General features: G+C 46.3%; 2 protein-coding genes across 5 annotated transcripts in view; one reads left to right on the top strand and one right to left on the bottom strand.

Annotated features, from left to right (window-relative positions):
• The first annotated feature begins 7835 nt into the window (after positions 1-7835).
• On the top strand, positions 7836-13203 carry KLHL34 (kelch like family member 34). The gene has a single exon (XM_055120830.1). It carries the CDS (start codon positions 10600-10602, stop codon positions 12628-12630), a length of 2031 nt encoding a protein of 676 aa, XP_054976805.1. The 5' UTR covers positions 7836-10599; the 3' UTR covers positions 12631-13203.
• Positions 13204-13346: 143 nt separating this feature from the next.
• The window catches only part of CNKSR2 (connector enhancer of kinase suppressor of Ras 2), a 266721-nt gene continuing 259635 nt past the window's right edge, over positions 13347-20432 (bottom strand). For all 4 annotated transcript variants that reach the window (XM_004612236.2, XM_004612237.2, XM_055120826.1 and 1 more), the window contains 2 exons: positions 18542-18741; positions 13347-16207 (listed from right to left, as the gene is read on the bottom strand). In XM_004612236.2, the coding sequence (XP_004612293.1) occupies positions 15986-16207; positions 18542-18741 (422 nt within the window). In that variant the 3' untranslated portion in view covers positions 13347-15985. The remainder of the gene's footprint in view (positions 16208-18541; positions 18742-20432) is intronic.

Below are 20432 nucleotides of genomic sequence, written 5' to 3'. Positions count from 1 at the left end.
TTTGGACAAGCTGCCATCTGGAGGAAACTGTGAGGGAAATCTTGGTGTTCTACATAGTGACCAATCCAGTTTCTATGTAGAATAGCTCTTGTTTCCAATTTGGTTGAGGAAATTGTGGAAGTCCAGATACTTAGTAGTTTTAAGAAATAGTCTCAGCTGCAAGCGCATCTAAGTACGCTCATGCAAGGCCATCTGGGTGGCTCTGAATGATGATTTCCTCCTCAACTGCAGGAACGAAGGGACAGTCTGCCTCAGTCGGCCTAGGTAGTCTATGGAAAGAACCAGCTAATACCAGCTACTGGATCTGGAGGCTTCTCCTTTTTTTTTAAATTTATTTATTTTTAATTAGAGAATCACCGTGAGGGTACAGTTACAGATTTATACACTTTTGTGCTTATACTTCCCTCATACAAAGTTTGGGAACCCATCCCTTCACCAGTGCCCATTCTCCACCACCCGTAAACCCAGTGTCCCTCCCACCCTCCCCAATCCCATCTCCCCCCCACCCCACCCTGCCACTGTGGCAAGGCATTCCCTTCTGTTTTCTCTCTCTAATTAGCTGTTGTGGTTTGCAATAAAGGTGTTGAGTGGCCGCTGTGCTCAGTCTCTAGCCCTCATTCAGCCCGCAACTCCCTTCCCCCACATGGCCTTCGACTACAATGTAGTTGGTGATCGCTTCTCTGAGTTGACCTTTCCCCGGAATGTGAGGCCAGCCTCGAAGCCATGGAGTCAACCTCCTGGTACTTATTTCTACAGTTCTTGGGTGTTAGTCTCCCATGGAGGCTTCTCCTTTTGAACGTCACTTGTCCAGCCACCAAGTTTCCACTAAATTTCACAGTCACATTGATGTCCCCTGAACTCATGATCTTAGAACAACAGTCTCGGAGGACTCTTGATTAGAACTCTGGCCGTGATAAGTAGTGGGGTAACAGGCCTTGAGAGGAGACTGACTGGACATATACATTGTTACTCTTTCCAATTTCCTTTCAAGAAATATTATTTTTCATGTGCACCGTATGTCACTAGTGGTGTGTCCTGACAATGATTAGAAACGATTTTGTCAGGGGTGGGGATGTGTGTGACAGGGTGAGAGTTTGGGCCATACCTGGCAGTGCTTTGGGGCTCTTCCTGTCTCTGTGATCAAGATTTATCCCTGGAGGTACATGGGGGGGACTATATGTGGTTTTGGGGATATGAACCAGATGTGGCAAGATGCAAGATAAGCTCTTTAAGCCTTGTACTGCCTCTCTATTCCCTGTAAGCTTGATTTTTTTAAACTTAGAGATCTATCTTTCAGAAAAATTTATTCATACCACAAAGCAAATGCTGTCTATTCAAGCATACAGCAATGATCCTGTACTCATCTAACTTAGCTTGCTTAAATCGACCAGTCAGACTAATGTTTCAGCTGATGTGTGATCCAAGTAAGCTACTTAATGATGACCAAAAGCAGCAGAGGCACTCAGTGCTTTCAAAACTTTATTTCTTTTTTCAGGACATCCCCAAGCTGACTGCTGCCAAACATGGCCAGAATTAATGGCTGGATTCAGAATAGTTCAGGATAGAAAATCAACTGAAGAAAATCAGTTGCATTTCTATAACACTTAACAGTCAGAAAGATGAAATAAAGAAAATAATGTCATGAAAGATAGAATAAAGAAGGACAAAATATTACTTAGAAATCAACCAAAATGGGAGCCGGAGTGATAGCACAGCAAGTAGGGCATTTGCCTTGCACGCGGCCGACCTGGGTTCAATCCCCGGCATCCCATATGGTCCCCCAAGCACTGCCAGGACTAATTCCTGCATGGAAAGCCAGGAATAACCCCTGAGAATCACTGGGTGTGACCCAAAAAGCAAAAAAAATAAAATAAAAAAGAAATCAACCAAAATAGAGAAAGATTCATATTCTAAAACCCACAAAACAATGCTGTGAGAATTGGAAAAAGACACAAATGGAAATACAAGGGTGAAAAAAGGTAATATTTTAAAAAAACATCTATAAATTGAATGCAACTCCTCCCCAAATTTCAATGTCTTTTATAGAAATAAAAATCTCTAGTCTATAAATTCACATGTTGTCTCAAGGAATCCTGAATACTGAAAATTATCTCAAAGAACAGTTTCTGACTGACTCTAAAATTTATTATGAAGCTGAAGAAATAAAATCAGTGAGGACCTAGAGGTGCAGATCAATGTAGTAGAGTCCAGAAAAACTCTTGCACATATGGTCAGATTATTTTTGAGAAGAACACAAGAACCACTCAATGTGTAGAGTTTTCCACACTTGGTGCAGGGAAATCTGAAGTTTCACATGCAAAAGAATAAAGTTGGAACTTTATAGCATTTAAAAGTAACTTAAAATGGATCAAACAATGAAATGTAAGAGCTAAATTTATAACATTCACAAGGAAAAAATAGAAGTCTTCATAAGTACAGATTTGACAATGGTTGGTTTAATATGAAACCAAAAGCACTAGCAACAGCAGAAAAAATAACTGAGTCCATCAAAGTTAGAATCGTGTGTATCCAGTGATATTATTAATAAGGGCACAAAGCAGTACACAGAATGGGAGAGACCATTTGCTGTCAACTTATCTAATGAGAGATTCATAGGCAAAAAAAATAATGAAAAACACCTGCAACTTAACACACAGAAAGAAAAACAATCCAATTCAAAAGCAGACAAAGAACTTAAATAGATATCTTTCCAGAAATGGATTACAAATGGCTAGTAAGCACATAATGGTTGCTCAACATCACTAATCACTGGGGAAATGCAAATCAAAACCGCAAACTCATGCTCACATTCCTGATGGGGATGTAAAACGGTACCATCAGTTGTGGAAAAGACAATGGCTGTTATTTTAAAAATAAAATGGAGACTTACTAAATGGCATACCAGTTCCCCTACTGGAACTGAAAGTCATCTATTTGAGCAACCATGTTCACAGAAGCATTGACAATAGCCTAAAAATGGAACAACACAAATACTTACTCGACAAATGAAATGTGGCATATTCCTCCAGAGAATATTATTCAGCCATAAAAGGGAGTTAATTCCAACTTATATTAAACATGGATGAAACATTAGGCACAGTGAAATCAACCAGACACAAAAAATTCTTGTGATTCCACTCCTGTGAGGCTCCTGGAATAGTCAGATTCATAGTGATGTAATACAGGACAATAGTTTTCAGAGCCTGGGTAGGCGAGGACAGTGGGACTGAGTATTTCAAGGCACAGAGTTTCAATTTGGGGTGGACAGTGGTGATGGCTGCACAATATGAATGAACTGACTTATGTCCCTCAACTGGACACTTACAAATGGAGGAACTGATCAATTCCATGCTATATATACGTCAACATGCACATACATCATGGTCAGCTTGCCAGACAAAAGTGGTCAGGGAAAGAGAACACTGAATTATGAGATGCCATCTACTTTGGGTTTCTCGTACCTGTGTAGGAGAGAAGGTGGCAGTGGGTATAAGCTGACAGGGGTGGCTTTCAAATCAGGAATACTCTGAATTCTCTCTGATACTCCAAGCTTTACAGCGTCTCTGTGTCTGTCCTACCCAAGTCTTCAGTAAATGACTCTTTTTTTGTTGTATAATAAATCAAGTGGCAGGGGGTGGGGTGGGGGGGAGAAAAATGGCTTAGGGATCATATTTCGCAAGAGAAAAGTGCAGAATAGAGAGTAGGAAAAAACCCAGAAGCAAAAGAGGAGAAGCAGAAATTGAATACTCAGATTCTGCGTGTGAGTTCGCTCAGGGCTATTGGAGGTATTGGTTTTCACGGAGTCCTTTTTATTCATGTTAAAGGAAGCTAGAAGATTTGGGAGCGCCAGATGGTTCTTGTTGCCATTTGGAGCAGGGGCCTATGGCCCTCCTCCAGTGGGAAGGTTCTGGGAAACCCTGCTCTTGTCTATGTGTCCTCAGACTCTGGTAATTACCTGTTCATCGAGAGTGGCCAAGCAGGGAAGACCTGGCTACTCTAATGGGAAATATCTCCTGATGGGGTTTCAACTGATCTGTGAGCTCCCCCAGATATGTGAGCACTGCTTAGAGAACAGTCCTGTGGTTGGGGACCATTTCTTGCTCATGGTACTAACTTCCAGTAGATACTTTGGCAGAATCTATTTTAACAAATGGACATGTGCCACAGAACTTTGAAAACACTGTTAAGATTGTTGCAGGGGGAAAAAAGATTGTTGCAGGGGACAGAGTGATAGTACAGTGGTCAGGGTGCTTGCCTTGCAGGTAGTTTACCCAAGTTCGATCCCTCACACCATATATAGTCCCTCAAGCCCTGCCAGTAGTGATACAGAAATACAGAGCCAGGAATAAACCCAGGTATATCCCCCTCTGCAAAAGAAAATTGTTGCAGTTGAAAGAAAATTACCCTGAAAACTCTCCACTTTTGGCAGAATCTTTCTTGTGGAGAAAAATTTCCCTTATTAGTCACTGACCAGCATCATTAGAAAGGAATTCTGAAAATAGCAGCAGTAATTGGCACAGTTGACATGTAGGGCATGTGTCAGACACAGAGAAAGTTCAGGAAAGAGTGACATCTTTATAGAAGTGTCTTGGTTCAAAAGAAAAAAGAAGCATTTGAAGTTTCAGGTCCTGCAACTTCTTAAACAGGCAGTGGGTGCTTGGGAAAATTGACTACACCAGAAATGTTCCCTGATTTTCTTTCTGCTTAGGTGATATATCTGAGGCACTGGTCATCCTCTGACTTAGTTTGTACAATGCAGCCTTTTGGAAAGATACTTCAAAGCCTCTGATACTGATATCAGAATGCTGGTTTGTCTTTCTGAAGAATGCCCAGCAATCAGTCCTGGGCTTCGCTAGTTGAGTGACTGCTGACCATTAGGAGCCACTTGATAAGACCTGACCCAATTCCTGGTGAGCTATCTGCAGGCTTGGTGTGTGGGAAACGTGACTGACTGGCATATTTTACTATGGGATATTCATCAACCAGCCCCATGCTGGACATCAGCAGTAATCTCTTGTGAGCCGGCACTGGCTTCTCTTATGCTGTCTAATGAGAGACGAGAAGCAAAGGGCGTGTGAAAGGGACCAAGAGAACTGCATGTTCTTGGGAATCTAAAATATATGATGAGGCACCAAGATGATAGGGAATCCACAAGGACTTATGTTCTTCTAGGGCAGGGCCTCTGGCGCAGCTGCTTACCATCTCACCCTCAGAACACCATAGCCACATGCCCACTTAATAGCATTTTGGTTACCGATCACATGTGATGATGGTGGTACCAATGGGCTCCTGGGTATGCAGCATGTGGGACAAGCGAGGTTTGTGTAATTGGATGCTGGGATATCACCACAGAGAAGAAATCTTCTAATGATGCATTTCTTAGAACTGATCCCCAGATCAAATGTTGCACGGCCATAGACACGGATCTGAGTGAAGGAGTGGAAACTCTCCAGAAGCTCTTGACGGAGAGAGCAGTCCTCAAACTGTTGCGAAAGTTGGAATCTCCTGGAGGGTCTGAGAAAGCTCTGGAATCCTGGGCCCCCACCCCAGAGTTTGTGATTTCCCAGCCTGGGGCTGCTGCTGGGTTCCTGACCGCACTGGGAGTAGACCATCTTTAAGGTGAGGAAGTTGATCCCCCATCTCTGCACCCAGAGACTCTGATCCAGCTGGTACAGCGTAAGGGTGACCAGGAATCTGCTGGCAGCCTGCAAATAGTCAGAATCCAAGACCATTGGCTGGCTGCCCTTGCTGAGGACTCAGTCATACACCCTTGAAAAGTCAAATCTCAAGCCCAGGCCAGCTGGGCGCTGACACCCAGTGATGATAGATGATAAAAGAGTTAACTTCCAAATACTCTAGCCTAAATATCAAGCAAGCACATTTTCACATTTGTTTCTTGAGGGAAGCTCCCAGTGCTATTCTTGAGAGTCGTTTACTTCCTCAAAAGGGCATTACAATGGATGAGTCTTGAAAGCATTAAAGTGAAAGTCAGTCACAAAAAAAACACAGATTATATGGTTCACTTTATGAAATATTCAGAATCTGACCAAAGAGAAAATACCTTTAGTGGTAGTACAAGCTTGGGGTAGGGGGACTGGTGGTCAAAAGATGTGACAGTTACAGGGCATAGGACATTTTTGAGTGTATTCAAATGTTCCCAGATGAAACTTATTTGTCTGTGTTTCTCTGTAAATATTTAAAGGAACACTGCTTTAAAGTACTTCTTTAAATGGTTGAATTATATGGAATGTGGATATACTTGATAAAGCGAGTAAACCCCTAAAGCATATTTGAAAAAAAAAATTTAAGCAGCCCAGCTGAAAACTGGGCAGAAGATTTGGAAGGTACTTTTCTGTAAAGGACCTGTTGATGACTCACAGGCCATGAAAAGATGTTCAACACTATTATTAGAGAAATGCTAATCAAAACCGCTACTAGGTAGCATTTCATACTCATCAGGATGGCCCATATCAACAACTTGCAAATCACAAGTGTTGGTGGGGAAATGGAGAAAAATAAATCCCACGCACTATTGCTGGGAATATCAATTGGGGGAACCATTTGGAAAAATCATGGAGCTTCCTCAAAAAGGTAAATACAGAGTTACCATATGACCCAATAATCTCTCCTCTGGGTATGGACCCAAACAATATGAAAAAAGCAGGTGGAAAAGTTATACCCATCCCAATACCACTGCTGCACTATGTACAATAGCTAAGATGTGGAAACAACCTCATTTACTCCTAATGTATAATTGGATTAGGAGGATGGGTCTCTATAAAGCTGGTGGCTTTGGCATCTTGCTATGTGATATGTGGGAAGTCAGGTGGGTACTTTGAGGACTTTGGTTCTAGGTCTGTCATTGGAGGTGCAGGAGTGTATTAGGAGTAGCCAACAGCTGGCCACAGTCCTGATAAGGGGTGTGGGGGGGGGTTGGGATGGCAAAAGACAACTTCAGGTGCCAACAGACACTCTGGAATGCTTAGTGGGGCCCCCAGCAGAATCCGTCAGATAAACTGGGGCTAGAGTTGCTGAGGCTCCTGGTCCAGCCTCCAGGTTGCAGAAGCAATGATAGGACTAGAGGCTGGTAATGATGGGACTAGAGGCTGGTCTGTAGAGTTGGGCTGGTAAAGGACTTGGGCAGCACCAGGAAATGGTGGGGCTGGAAGAGGTGGTCTGGCTTTCTCAGTAAAGTCTACAGACTTCCCACTCCAGAGCCACCAATAGTCAACCATTAGACATTAGATTCCGAGAGATATAAGCGCATCGCCTGACCAAGAAGCTTCTTCAATCTCCTCTGTGGGGTGGGAATAGAGAAAAACCAAAGAGAAGCAATTGTCCCAGTCAACCCACTGATGGTGCCCTCCCGCCTCCCACTGAGAGGCTCATCCCTCTATTCAAGTCATGGGCTATGCCAAAGAAGTTGTCAAGAGTCAGAGGAGGCGAAGCAATAGTACTGCCCTCTAGGAGTCTATGGTCTAAAGGGGCAGGGCGAAACTACAACATCCGACAGGAGAGAGAACAAAAGGGAATGTCCTGCCGCAGAGGCAGGGTGGGGTGGTGGGGGTTGGGGTGGGGGTGGTGGGAGGGATACTGGGAACATTGGTGGAGGAGAATGGGCACTGGTGGAGGGACGTAAACAAAATGCAAACATGAAAGTTCATAAGTTTGTAACTCTACCTCACGGTGATTCACTAATAAAAATTTTTTAAAAAGGGGCAGGGCGGGCCCTAAGCAGATCATTTGCCATGTAGGGATCACGTGCTATAATATCCGCTCATCACTCTGAGTTCTGGTTGGGTTCTAGGATCTCTTCCGTGGGACTCCAACTAAAGACACACCCACCGTAAAGTAGCACACACGGAAATTTTATTTATCACACTTCATATTGCACAGAAATGAAAATATCAATACTTTCCATAAACATTACTCAATTGACAGGATGTTCTCGGATGGGTTTACATTAAAAGTTTCTAAATGAGACCTTGTAAGCACATCTAATATGAACAGTTCTCAGTTAACACTTCAGACCTTCAAAGGCATACACTGTGAAAAGGAGGCAAGCTGGGCAGGCAATCGACATGGATTTGTTATGCCACATTGGATTTTTGATGTCAAGTTTTCCACAGCATCTTTATTCTACAGTGTGACATTTTCGACTCAACATGAACTCATGGGGGTGGACAATTATGATGAGATACGATCTGGTTTCAGGTTTAAAAATGTGATTTAAAACCCCCAATTGAAGCTTTGTCAACCTGAAATTTGGTTGAAATCTGTGTTGCACTGTTTTCTTTTTCTCTTACACTAGGCCACATAATACACTCGGGAGGGAGTCCTGGATTTTGGTCCAGATGCTGTAACTCAATATCCCAGTCACCCTGATAAACTGCACTGTCTCTGGGGTTCATGTGTCATGTGTGTGTAAAAGAACAAACAGGAACATGCAGAGGGAAGAGAGAGGATTTGGCCAAATGAACTCAAAAATCACTTCTAGCAAAATTCTATTAGGTTGAGTAAAGGCCATTGAATTTCAATATACAGGTCACTGTAAGGTGAACTAAACTGGCATGTTCATTTTAGCTAAGCATTTTAAGTACTTTAAAACACAACCAAATAAACAGCACCCCTTCTGGCCCCTCTCTAACATTATGCCAGTAACTCAATCTGGAATACTTTCAGCAACTGAGATTTAAGCTAATTCTTAACCTGAGCTCCTGTCTATGTTTTCTTATTTGGCTACTTTTAGACATTCAACGACCTATCTTTGACAAGAAAGCAAGTCTTAGAGTGACCCCCTGAGCACAGAGCCAGGAGTCAGCCCCGAGCACTGCCGCCAGGTGTGTCCCAAAAACCAAAGGGAAAAAAATATCATTTCAAGAATTGCCTCTAGTTGGAGACATTCTAAGTACAAATGGCCTCGCTGGCAGAAAATGATCGAATTTTATCCTTCCCAGGACTTTCCCGAGGCCCACGTCCCATTATAAGATTACAACCGCAGTGGTCAGAAATGGAAGTTATTTCTGATGCTCTCAATAGCTTCACAAAACAAATTGCCAGAGGGGTTGCATTAGAAATAAAAAAATCAATTCTAGATAAATGCAGAGCACACAGAAGCCTCCAAATCAGCCCGAAAGAACAGTTATATGAATCATTTAGTTATTTAAAGGCAGGCTGGAAGAGATGGAGAAATACTTTCCTAATGTCTGAAGAATGGGGTCATCATTTCTGTGCGGGGTGCATCTTATCAAAATAACGTCCCGAGCAAAGAAACGAGAAAACTGCCGCTCCCGGAGCCTGGCTAGCTGCCTGCCCATTATCTCGCCTGGCACTGAAGCTGGAGCAGGCAGCAATTAGATCTGACTGTCTGGAAGAGAAATTGGAAATGAAAAGCTTTTCCCACAGGCTATCAAAGGCAGAAAACTCCCGTCGGCTCCCGGTTCCACGGCGGTCCGGCCCGAGAACAGGAAGGGAGCACTCGGCAGGGGTGGGGAGGTGGGAGCACTCCCCTGACCGAGGCTAGTCAAAGGCGCCGCTAGGGGCGCGAGGCGCGAGGGGCCGGGCGCAGGGCGGGCTCTGCACCTCTGGGGTGAGCGCCAGAGGGGCGCTGCCCTGCGCGGCCCTCTCCTGGGTGTCACCGCGCAAAGTCGCCGCCTAATCCCCGCTCACGCGCGTTCATTAGGGGCTCCCCCAGGCGGAAAGTCTCCAGCCAGGAATCGGGGGCCCCCCCGCCCCCCGCCGCGAGCCCCGGCCAGGGGCCCGGGATCTTCTCCGCTCTGTGCCCCTCCCAGTCTCCCTCGACCGACTCCCTAGTTGCGTGAACTTCGGCCCGTCGGGCCCCCCGAGGCGGCTGCCGGCGGGGGTGGGGTGGGGCGGGTCCGAGTCGTTTCCTCCCGCTCGGCGGCCCTTGGCCCTAGGGTGCCGCGGGGCGGGGCGGCCCCAGGCCGAGGCCGCGCTATTCCTGTCGCGGTGAGCTACGGGCATGTTATGTGCGGCGTCCAATCACGCCTCCGACCCGCCACGCTGACCCGCGCTCCCCCCTTCTCTAATCCCCCAGGCTTTGATGTGATCCTCGGCGCGGAACATGCTCACCCCCCTGCCCCGCGGCCAGTTGTCCCTGGTGTGGCAGATGCCCGCAGAACCCGTCCTCCTCGTCCACCCCGGGAGGTCAGAACGCTCTCCCTGCACTCCCGGGCGGCCCCCGATCCGGGCCACGTCTGCACCTCGGGGCCGTCGGAGATCCAGCAGGTACCCTGGCTTGGCCCTTCCAGGTGATGGTGTGTGGCCACCACGGCCCCTGGCATGCCTTTGGGGGCTCCCCGAGCTGGGACCGGGAGGGAGCTTTGGCCCACGCGCTGGGAGCCTCAGAAACCAAAGCCTACACCCCCCGCGGGAGACTCCGCCCTCCGTGGCCTCCTCTCCTAGGGGTTTCTGAAAACTGTTTCAAACCGACTTGCTCAGAGGACACGGGGCGACCTGCAGTTCTGGAGGCAGGAGCCTTGAGCTTGCAACTGAGCAGACTAAGACGGGCGCCTGCTAGGGGCTCCCTGCGCTGCTGCTGCTCCCCGCCCGGCCCGGCCGTTTCCCACGCCGGGCACCATGAGTTACTTCCTCTCTTACTGCAAGGCACACGGCGGCGCGCTGCTCACCGGCTACCAGGCCCTGCGAGCCGAGGGCTTCCTGTGCGACGTGACGCTGGAAGCCCAGGGCAGTGAGTTCCCGGCGCACCGCTCTCTGCTTGCGTGCTCCAGCGACTACTTCAGGGCCCTGTTCAAAAGCCACACCCGGGAGTCCCGGGAACGCGTGATCCATCTGCACGTGCCGTCGGCGGCCGGCCTGCAGCGCCTGCTGGACTTCATCTACACAGCCTGGCTGCCACTCTCCCTGGACACCTTGGAGGACACGCTGGAGGCCGCCAGCTACCTGCAGGTCACCGAGGCGCTTGGGCTGTGCGGCCGCTACCTGGAGCGCCAGCTGGCCCCTGACAACTGCTGCTTCGCCGCCAACGTGGCGGCGCGCTTTGGGCTGGCGCACACCCTGGGCGCCGCCGAACGCTGCATCGTGCGCCACCTGCGGGACCTTATAGCCCGGGGCCCGGGGCCCGCGGGGCTGCTGGAGCTCAACCCCGCGTCGTTAAAGGTCGTACTGGGTGCCCCCGACGTGACGCGGGTGCCCGAGGCTCGGCTCCTCGGCCTGGCTCTGGCCTGGCTAAGGCAGGAGCCCCGAGCCCAACGCCTGACCCACTGCAACGAGCTGCTCGAGCGCATCCGCTTCGGCCTGGTGCCCGCCCACCTGCTGCGGCGCGTCTACTCCGGCAGCGGCCTGGTGTTGCCCACCCGCATCAAGTGCCTCATCATCCAAGCCCTCAACTACCACACGGCGCCCTCCCGCCAGCCGCTGCTACAGGGCGAGCAGACGAGCGTGCGGAGCCCCCAAACCCGCATCCTGTTGGTCGGGGGGCGCAGGGCCAGGGAGCTGGTGGAGGAGGAGGTGCAGGCCCGGCAGCGAGTGGCAGCGGCAGCGGCAGCGAGGGCCAGGGCCCTTGCAGCGGAGCCTGAGGCGGCGGGAGAGGAAGAGGAGGAGGAAGAAGAAGGGGAGGAGGAGGAGGAGGGAGAGGCGGAGGAGGCCGCGGGGGAGGAGGCCGCGGAGGAAGAGGACGAGGTCAGGGAGGAGGAGTGGGAGCTCACCCGAGACGTGGTGGCCTTCGACGTGTACAACCATCGCTGGCACAGCCTCACGCAGCTGCCAGCGCCGCTACTGGGGCACTGCGTGTGCGTCGTGGGCAATTTCCTGTTCGTGCTGGGCGGGGAGAGCCCTTCGGGCGGTGAGTCTGCACCCGGGGCCTCAGGCCCGCGAGCGGTCACCGCCCACGTGCACCGCTACGACCCGCGTTTTCACGCCTGGACGGCGGTGCCCGCGATGCGGGAGGCGCGGGCCCACTTCTGGTGCGGCGCCGTGGCCGACGGGCTCCTGGCCGTGGGGGGCCTGGGCGCGGGCGGCGAGGCGCTGGCCTCGGTGGAGAGATACGACCTGCGCTGGGACCGCTGGACGGCGGCGGCGGCGCTGCCCCGGCCGCTGCACGGCCACGCGGGCGCCGTCGGGGAGCGCGGGGCGGTCTACATCTCCGGCGGCAAGGCCGGCGGCGGCGAGGGCGGCGGGAACAGCCTCCGGGACGTGTACGCCCTGGGCTCGGGGGAGCACGCGTGGAGCAAGAGGGCCCCCATGGGCACCGCCCGCTTCGGGCATCACATGGCAGCGCTGCGCGGCGCGGTGTTCGCCTTCCTGGGCCGCTACGAGCCCTTCTCCGAGATCGAGCGCTACGACCCCGCCAGCGACCAGTGGACTCGCCTGCGGCCGCTGCCCTACGACCGCTTCTGCTACGGGCTAGCGGTGGTGGAGGAGACGGCGCTGCTGTTGGGCGGTCTCAAGTGGCGGGACTCGCGCCAGGTGCCCACCCGCAACGTGGTGGGCTACGACCTGGACCTGGACCGCTGGGAGGACATCAGCTGCGTGCTGCCCTGGGCCTGGAGCGGCCTGCAGTGCGCCGTGCTGCAGCTGGCCGAGGGCGGGGATGACAGGGACCAAGAGTCCGCAGAGGCGCCCGATCTGGCGCTGGACTTCACAGGCTAGGGCCGCCCAGGAGTGGCAAGAAAGGAAGCGGCTCGCGACCGGGTGCAGAGCAAGCGACACCTGGGGTCTTCCGCAGCCGGCAACTCAGGGTTGTGAAGGTGGCAAACGTTTGCCCTTCAGTGAATGGGGGAGCAGAGGGGTCAAAGCCAAAAGGAACAGGAAGCCGCTCAGAGAGAGTTGGGGATTTATAAAGACTCAGGTGGGGTGAGAGCTGGATTTTCAAAACAAAAAGGTGGCCCCATTTCCCTAGATTAATGCAATTTGTTAGGAGCTAGAGCGTGATAACTTTTGTGCCAAACAAGCAAAAAGGCCAGAAAAACAGGGCCACAAGACGCTCCACACAGAACAGAGACGATTGTTAAAGGATGCAATAGTCATAAAGATAGTAGTCATCAGGATAAAGAGGGGCGGGCAAGTGCCCTGGCAGACAGCTAGAACTCCTGGGAAGGAGCAGCCAGAGCAGAGTTCATAGGTCTGCTCTGATGGGTGGAATCATGAAAAAGAGATGGAAAGAAGTCTCATAGGAAAGCACACTTTCACCCTTTCTTTGGGGGAGAAAACTATCACAGATTAAGTTACCCCCCTCGTCCTTACTACTAGTTTGCTTTGGATCTGACTTTAGGCTTTGAGTTTCATTTCATTTCCATTGAGGTTCATCACAACTTCGAGTCAAAGTTTGTGTAAACCTGAGTATGCGATGACTATCTCTTTTTGCCTTTAAAAATTTAATGCTTTATTGAAGCGACCCTTGGCCTTAAAACTCAAGCTCCTCTGGGTAAATGGATATAACAAAAGCAAACAAAACCCTATTTCTTTCATCCTCTTTAAATGTTCATTCTCCTGTAGGTAACAGTTGTAAAAACAAAAGCCTTATCATTATCATTATTATTATTTTTGCCAATCTCTTCTCCTCTGCACCCCCTGCGTTCCCCAAAGCATCAGGGAGAAAAGAAAGCAGAAAGGAAAAGGAATGAAAGGTTTAAAGTTTGCATGAGATCAGTGGGAATCCAGCTCAGTTTGGGGTGTCTGAGAGTGCGGCTGCACCCACTGAAACAGCTGCGCATTGGGCTTGTGCCACCAATCCGGTGAAGTTAGAACTGGGCACTGGGATTGGGAGGGCAGATGGTGGCCATGTGATCAGGTCACAAAGCGATGTGGTAAGGGCTCTGTGTGAATAAAGCAGGTGCTTTCTGGGGCTTCACGAAGAGCTGAATTTATCGAACTTGAGTTTCTAGTGCTGCCTCCTAGATTTGAAATGAATGCAATCAAATGTACAGCTATATAGTGTTAAAAGGTCTCTTTCATGCTAGGCTAGCCACGAGTCTTTTTAAAATTCATTAGTTCAATTTTTACCATTTAAAACCACAGCGCTGACTTTACAAAGGTAAAAGTTGCTTAAGAGCGACACAGCCAGGTTTTCTATCACGGCTTGCCGCATACAGGGCAGCTTCAGGGCCCGATCAGGCCCAGTGTTCACTGCACATCCATCACGTACAGATATTTTTAAGTGAATGTATACATTTGGTCTAGTAAACAGCAAGTCTAAACACCTGTAACAAGCACACTTCAGTTTAGGACAAGAGGTTTCTTTTTTTTTCTTTTTCTTTTTTTTTTACATATACAAAATCCCACAAATTGAATGTGTGTCAATATCCATGCAGTAAATAAATGTTTTTTTTTACAAATAGATTTTTTAAATGATAAAAATATTACACTGGACCCAAAATTTCATACAAACATGAATACATGATTTCGCATCCATTTGACTAAATATAGGATTACTGAAAATGTGCTGTACAAAGGCCACTCTCCTGTACAGTTGTGCAAAGTCTGCAAAACGATAGTGAGTCAATGGTGGTTTCGAAAGCAAAGAAAAAAGGTCCCCGCTGTGGAGTTCCCACTTTCTCCTCTACAGCAAAAAATATTCACTGGCGTACACTGGAACTCTTAGAGATGAAAGTACATTCACTGAGCTGTACAGGCCACAGTATAAAGCTGATTAGAAGTACTTTTAGGATATAGAATAGTCATGGAGGATCCTTCCTCCTCCTTAACAAAACAGCAAAATGTGACTTGTATGTTATGCAGCCAGACACTAAGAAGCAGCACAGTCATTATCATGCTGTGATCACTTTCAAAAACGAGATGCTTATACACGGAAATATGAAGAGGACTTTTTAAGAGACTTCATCCACCCTATGGAACAATTCATCTAGCTAGATAAAACCTCCATCATTGGTTTCTCTCAGAGAATTCAGTGGGTCAGATCGCTGAATGAGTGCGATCCTCTACATCTGAGGAGAGCGGCCCGTCTCCGGTTTTCAACCGTGTTTTCTATATTGGAACACATACTGGCTATAACTACGTATAGTTCACTTCCCTGCCCGATGAAATCACATGCATTTCATCAATGGACTAGGGTGGAAACTGGGAAGTTGATTCGTTTCGGTTGATACCTTGCAGTTTTGTAAGCGTTGGCGTTTGAAAACATGAGTCGGGGCTGAAATCATATAGATAATCTGTTAGCTGCCTCTCCGGGTGAGTTAAGTGTGTTTTAAAAAACCACTCTCAAATTCCTCTGTACACAATCAGTATTTCATCGCTACAAAAATAAAGGAAGATTTAAACCAAGAAAATAAAGCAGCTCTATCTTCAGTTTTGGTCTTAGTTACAAAAACATCTTACAAAGCTTTGCCCTGATACACCATTAAGTGTCCCCATTAAGTTTTGGAATACTATTTCTATTAACCAGCTTTCACAAGTTAACAGACTATTAAGACGAATACTAGTTACCTGAACTTTTCTTATGGTGATGCTCTTCTAGTTTGCTTTAACTCTTGTATGCGCATCTACATTTCACAAAAATAAAACTACAGCATTAAACTTTGTGCAATGTTTAAGAAAATTCTTAGATCACTTTAATAAATATAAAAAAGGTTTAAATTCTTTCCCACCCACAAGGATATGTGCATCTGAAAAAATGTGGTTTCCTTTTGAAGTCTGTTTATATAAAATTAACTTAAAGGGAGAAAAGATGACCTTAGATAGAAAACTGCCATTTTTGTTGTTTGACGACTTGAAGACCACCTGTCTTCAGAACTGTTTGCAAAAGTTAATTTTAAGTCATTAAGGACAGTTGATTTTGCACACGGTAAACATAAGCTGAGCACTACCTGCATATAAAATATACAAATGCTCATTAAAGACAGCGGTATTATGACCATATACGGTTTGTTTCATATAGTTTGGTAACACTGAAGTATAGCTTGTCAAGTGTCCCATACATCGATCGAAAAACTACCTTAACTATTTGTTCAAAGTACCGGAAGGTACCAGGCCTGAAGGCAGAATACACTTACACATGCGTTTCAATGTATGAATGAGTGTGTGTCAGAGAGGGAGTCATAACATCTACTTCAGAAGAAATACTTAATGGATCGTTTGAGGTGGTGTTGGTGTTTTGACAGATATCCAGGAAAAGATCAAGGTACATCTGCTTCCACTGTTGGAATTCTTTTGATGTCAAGTCGGGATTGTCTAGGACTTTATCAATAACGGCTACTTCTCCTTCTCTGGCCTGAAAAGCAAAAGGATTCAATAGTCAAGACAGGGGAAAGCTTGTATTTCAGTTTCATATAAAAATTTCATAGGCAAGAGATTTAGAAGCCCACTGGAGACAGCTCTGATTTATTCAAATTCAGCCATTTGGAATCAAATCCTCCAGTATGTTCTATACCGTGGACTGCCACACTTTGTCTCTTTATTTTCTGAATTTTCTTCTTGTCCTATTTTCCATCTTTGCCTTTGGAAATCTTCATTAAGATCCAGTTCCAATGTCTCTCATCTCTTTTTTTCTTTACCTTTCTGAGTCACACCCGGTGATGCACAGGGGTTACTCCTGGCTCTGCACTCAGGAATTACTCCTGATGGTGCTCTGGGGACCATACGGGATGCTGGGTTCCTCCCCGGGTGGGCCGAATGCAAGGCAAATGCCCTATGCGCTATTGTATCCCTCTGGCCCCTTGTCTCTCACCCCTTAAATCCACCCTTAAACTATCAGGGGAAAAAAGTGTTTTCTCTTTAATCAATCCTCTATGGTCACCACTTCCCCCACCACTGTATCACAGCAGTAGACTAACCACATTTTATCTTGAGTGATTTTTGCATTGTCCTGTCTCTCCTGCCTGAGCCCCTCAGCCAGCACCCAGCAGGAGCGGCTATGGCCCTGCTGTGACCACAGATATGTGTTTCTTTTTTTTTTCTTTTTGGGTCACACCTGGCGATGCACAGGGGTTACTCTTGGCTCTGCACTCAGGAATTACCCCTGGCCGTGCTCAGGGGACCATATGGGATGCTGGGATTTGAACCCGGGTCGGCCGCGTGCAAGGCAAACGCCCTACCCGCTGTGCTATCTCTCCAGCCCCAGATATGTGTTTCTTGCTGTGAGAATGTACGGTTTCCTTCCTGTAGCACTGGGGCCTGCAAGGAAAAGTGGCCCTCACTTCTATGCTAGTTCTCAGTTAAGAACAGGTGTCATTATGGTACAGTTGACCACAGCCTGTGGAAGCAGTGTGTCTCAGGTGGGAGGTGGGAAGGGAGGAGGAGTGGGGAAGAGCCAAGTTTCTTCCTGTCTTAGATGAACGCAGGAAGGGGCAGGGAATCTGGAAAGTGTGCAGAGGAGAGTGACCAGGCCCATTTCTATGCCAGTCAGAGTTGGGAGGGAGAGAAGACAACGTGTCTAAGCAGGTGGACTGGATCCTAGGGCGGCTGGAGTCAGGAGGGCGCGTTGTCCTGTGTCTCTTTAAAAATGTTGGTCTTGGGGCAGGAGTGATAGTAGAACGGCAGACCTGGGTTCGATCCCTGGCATCCCAGATGGTCCCCCTAGCACCGCCACGAGCAATCCCTGAGCTTCGCTGGGTGTGACCCAAAAAGCAAAATAAATAAATAAATAAATAAATAAATAAATAAGGTGTTTTACAAAATATTGGTCTTAGGCAAGGTCCTTTAAGTTTTCCCATGGAGTTGTAAGACCACCAACTCACTGCTAATTCCCTCTGAAAACTAGATTGTTTGCTAGTTTTTCCAATCATACATTTGGATTTTCAAAATTAGACTGAAAGTTTTTCCAATCATACATTGGATTTTCATACTTACCCCTTTTTCAAAATTAGGAAGCTAATATATTTCCAAAAGGAGCCCTTTGGCCTTCTGTTTCATGAAATTACTCTGTCACATCCCCAGTCTAATAGTTCTTTTTTGTCTCTGCATTGCCAAGAGTGCAGGCCCCTCCCAGCGATACACTCAGTGAGAGGCTCATTTCTCACCACCTGCACCCCCATCTGTGGGTGGTATTAAAAGACTGAAGAAAACACCTGAACTTCCAGAAATGTTTAAGATGGAGGTAAGGTGTGAGTTGGGAATGCATAGTGTAAACAAGACAATTATGAAATTTCCACATGGACCCTGATTCACCTTGGCTTCCCTCCAAATGATTATCTTTCAGGTAACAGGAAAAAAATCCTAATCATTTTGGCACCCGCAAGTGCATTCTGCATGCACACTATACTCTTTTGTTAACTACAATCATGCTATTACATGGCATATTTATCTTAGGAAAAGAAAAAAGTGAGGAATAACACCAGCCCTGCATTTATGATAAAAATTCACATCCCGTTTCCTCCTAGTACCGTATCACATAACATTGAGTGCTTTGAAATGTTAATGAAAAATGAAGATTATTTCCTTTATTAATAACTTAGGATGCTATAGGAACAGCTTGCCCTCAGCTGCAACTTAGCACGCCCACCCCGCACCCATTTTGCATTCCTTCACCTAGAGTAACTGGTAATTTCATTCACAGCTCAGGACTCAATCTCTTGAAAGGATTTTCTCCTTCCATGTCACATCTTACCTTTAAAGTGCTTTTGAGAATCCTCAGCCTGTGTAGTTTTTCATTCATTACAGGATCATTACATCTCTTTATAAATGAAAGCTTGTATTCCATTTTAGTTGAAATGCGATGTTCTCCCAGCGGTGACAGACTGGCTTGCTCCAGTGCCCTGTATAAATCTTGCAATGAGTTTCCTAACTCCCGTTCTTCCCTACTTTCACCTGCAATGTAAAAAAAGGAGAGAGAAATGAATACAGTATAATAAATATATGACAATTCAAAATTATACGAAAAAATAAACCCACAAAAAAAAACCACCTGAAAAACAGGCTAATGAATGACTGGAAAATACTTATACACAAAAAAAGAAACCAAACCACATCTGCAGCTAATTTTGGTAACATTAGCTACAGGCAGCCAATTGCTTTAGACTCATCAAATAATAGGATGCTTTGACTGACCAAATATTTCTTAAGAGCAAATCACCATACGTATCTTGAGTTCATTAAGTTAAAAGAATCTGAGTACGAAAGAAACACAACACAGAAACAATCCTGCACATAATTGAATATTTTAAACATCAACAAATATCCCTTATCATTAAGCATAGAAATACTGATTAATAGATCTCTCCTGGTTGAGCGTTACTTAATGAACTGAATATTACATTTCCCCAGACTATAGCAGATGGAATGGCATTCTTTGACGTATATTTGATTATAAAAATCTTTCAACAGTGTGCCATAGAATATTATTAGGTTTCATGTGACTGCCATAGTAATGTTGGCCACATTATAAATATACTAAGTGATCATAGATTGTTATAAGTAATGTTTGTAATGAGATGAAATATGGGTATTTGTTTGTATGCAAATATAAAAAATTTGGCATATACTAAGACAAACTACTTAGTATTTATAAGGCTTGGGAAGACAGTACTTCAATTAAATATTTGGGGAAAAGTTGGAGACTGGTTCACAAAAGGAACTCACATCTAGATGAATAATTCAATCCCATACTGTTCATTAATTTCCTGAAGTCTAATGCAATATCTTTCTTAACAATAATAAACAAAGATGAACTCAAATTTTGCATGAAGTCCTACGTTAAGGCTATGTCCTGGTTTCTTTAATAGGGAGCCAAATAATCCAATTAGAGGATTAATAATTCTGTTGAAGCCAGAAGCAAATATATAATGTTTATTCCACTATGGCTGGTGGGAATATTTTATGGTTTTTGACAAAGTTTTAATTTTTTAAAAGGCTAGAGAGCTAGCTCAATGGGCTGGGTGTATGTTTTGCATATAGGAGACCCCAAATTTAATCCCCAGCATCACATGATTCTCTTACAACTGCCAGGAGTGATACCTGAGCAGTGAGCCAGAAGTAGCTCCAGATTACCTCCAAGTCTGCTTCCCAAACAAAAACAAACCAAAACCTGGGGGAAAAGATGACTTCCTAATAGGTAATGATATGGGTTAACATTTATATGTGCCAGGTGGAAGGGTAAATTCTTAACATTCAAAGTTCTCATTTAATCCTCAGAACAATACTAAGGGTAGGTCTCTATTTCATTTTGTAGTAGGGAAATACCTTATTCAAGACCGTATTTGGAAAATAGAGGAGCTAAAACTATAGCTGGGCAGTCTGAGTCCACAGTCTATTATTTTAATAAGATTTCTATTCTGCCGTTTTGTCAGTATTTATTTGAACTGTGTATTTAACAGTAGGTGGTAATGAACTTGTGATTGAGATATCTTTAAAATAGCTGTCTCAATTTTTTTTAAAAAAAGAATTACTTAAAGCTATCCCAAAGCTTTCCAACACCCACAGTGCCTTAACTTGAAGGGCTCACCTTCCAGATTAAAAAGGAGAAGCTTAATTAAAGTTTTCAATTCAATTTTGGTCTGCTA

The sequence above is a fragment of the Sorex araneus genome, chromosome X (genome assembly GCF_027595985.1).
Source record: "Sorex araneus isolate mSorAra2 chromosome X, mSorAra2.pri, whole genome shotgun sequence".
In the NCBI taxonomy this organism is placed as follows: domain Eukaryota; kingdom Metazoa; phylum Chordata; class Mammalia; order Eulipotyphla; family Soricidae; genus Sorex; species Sorex araneus.
Note: the sequence above shows the minus strand (reverse complement) of the source record. Positions and strands in the feature narration are given on the sequence as shown.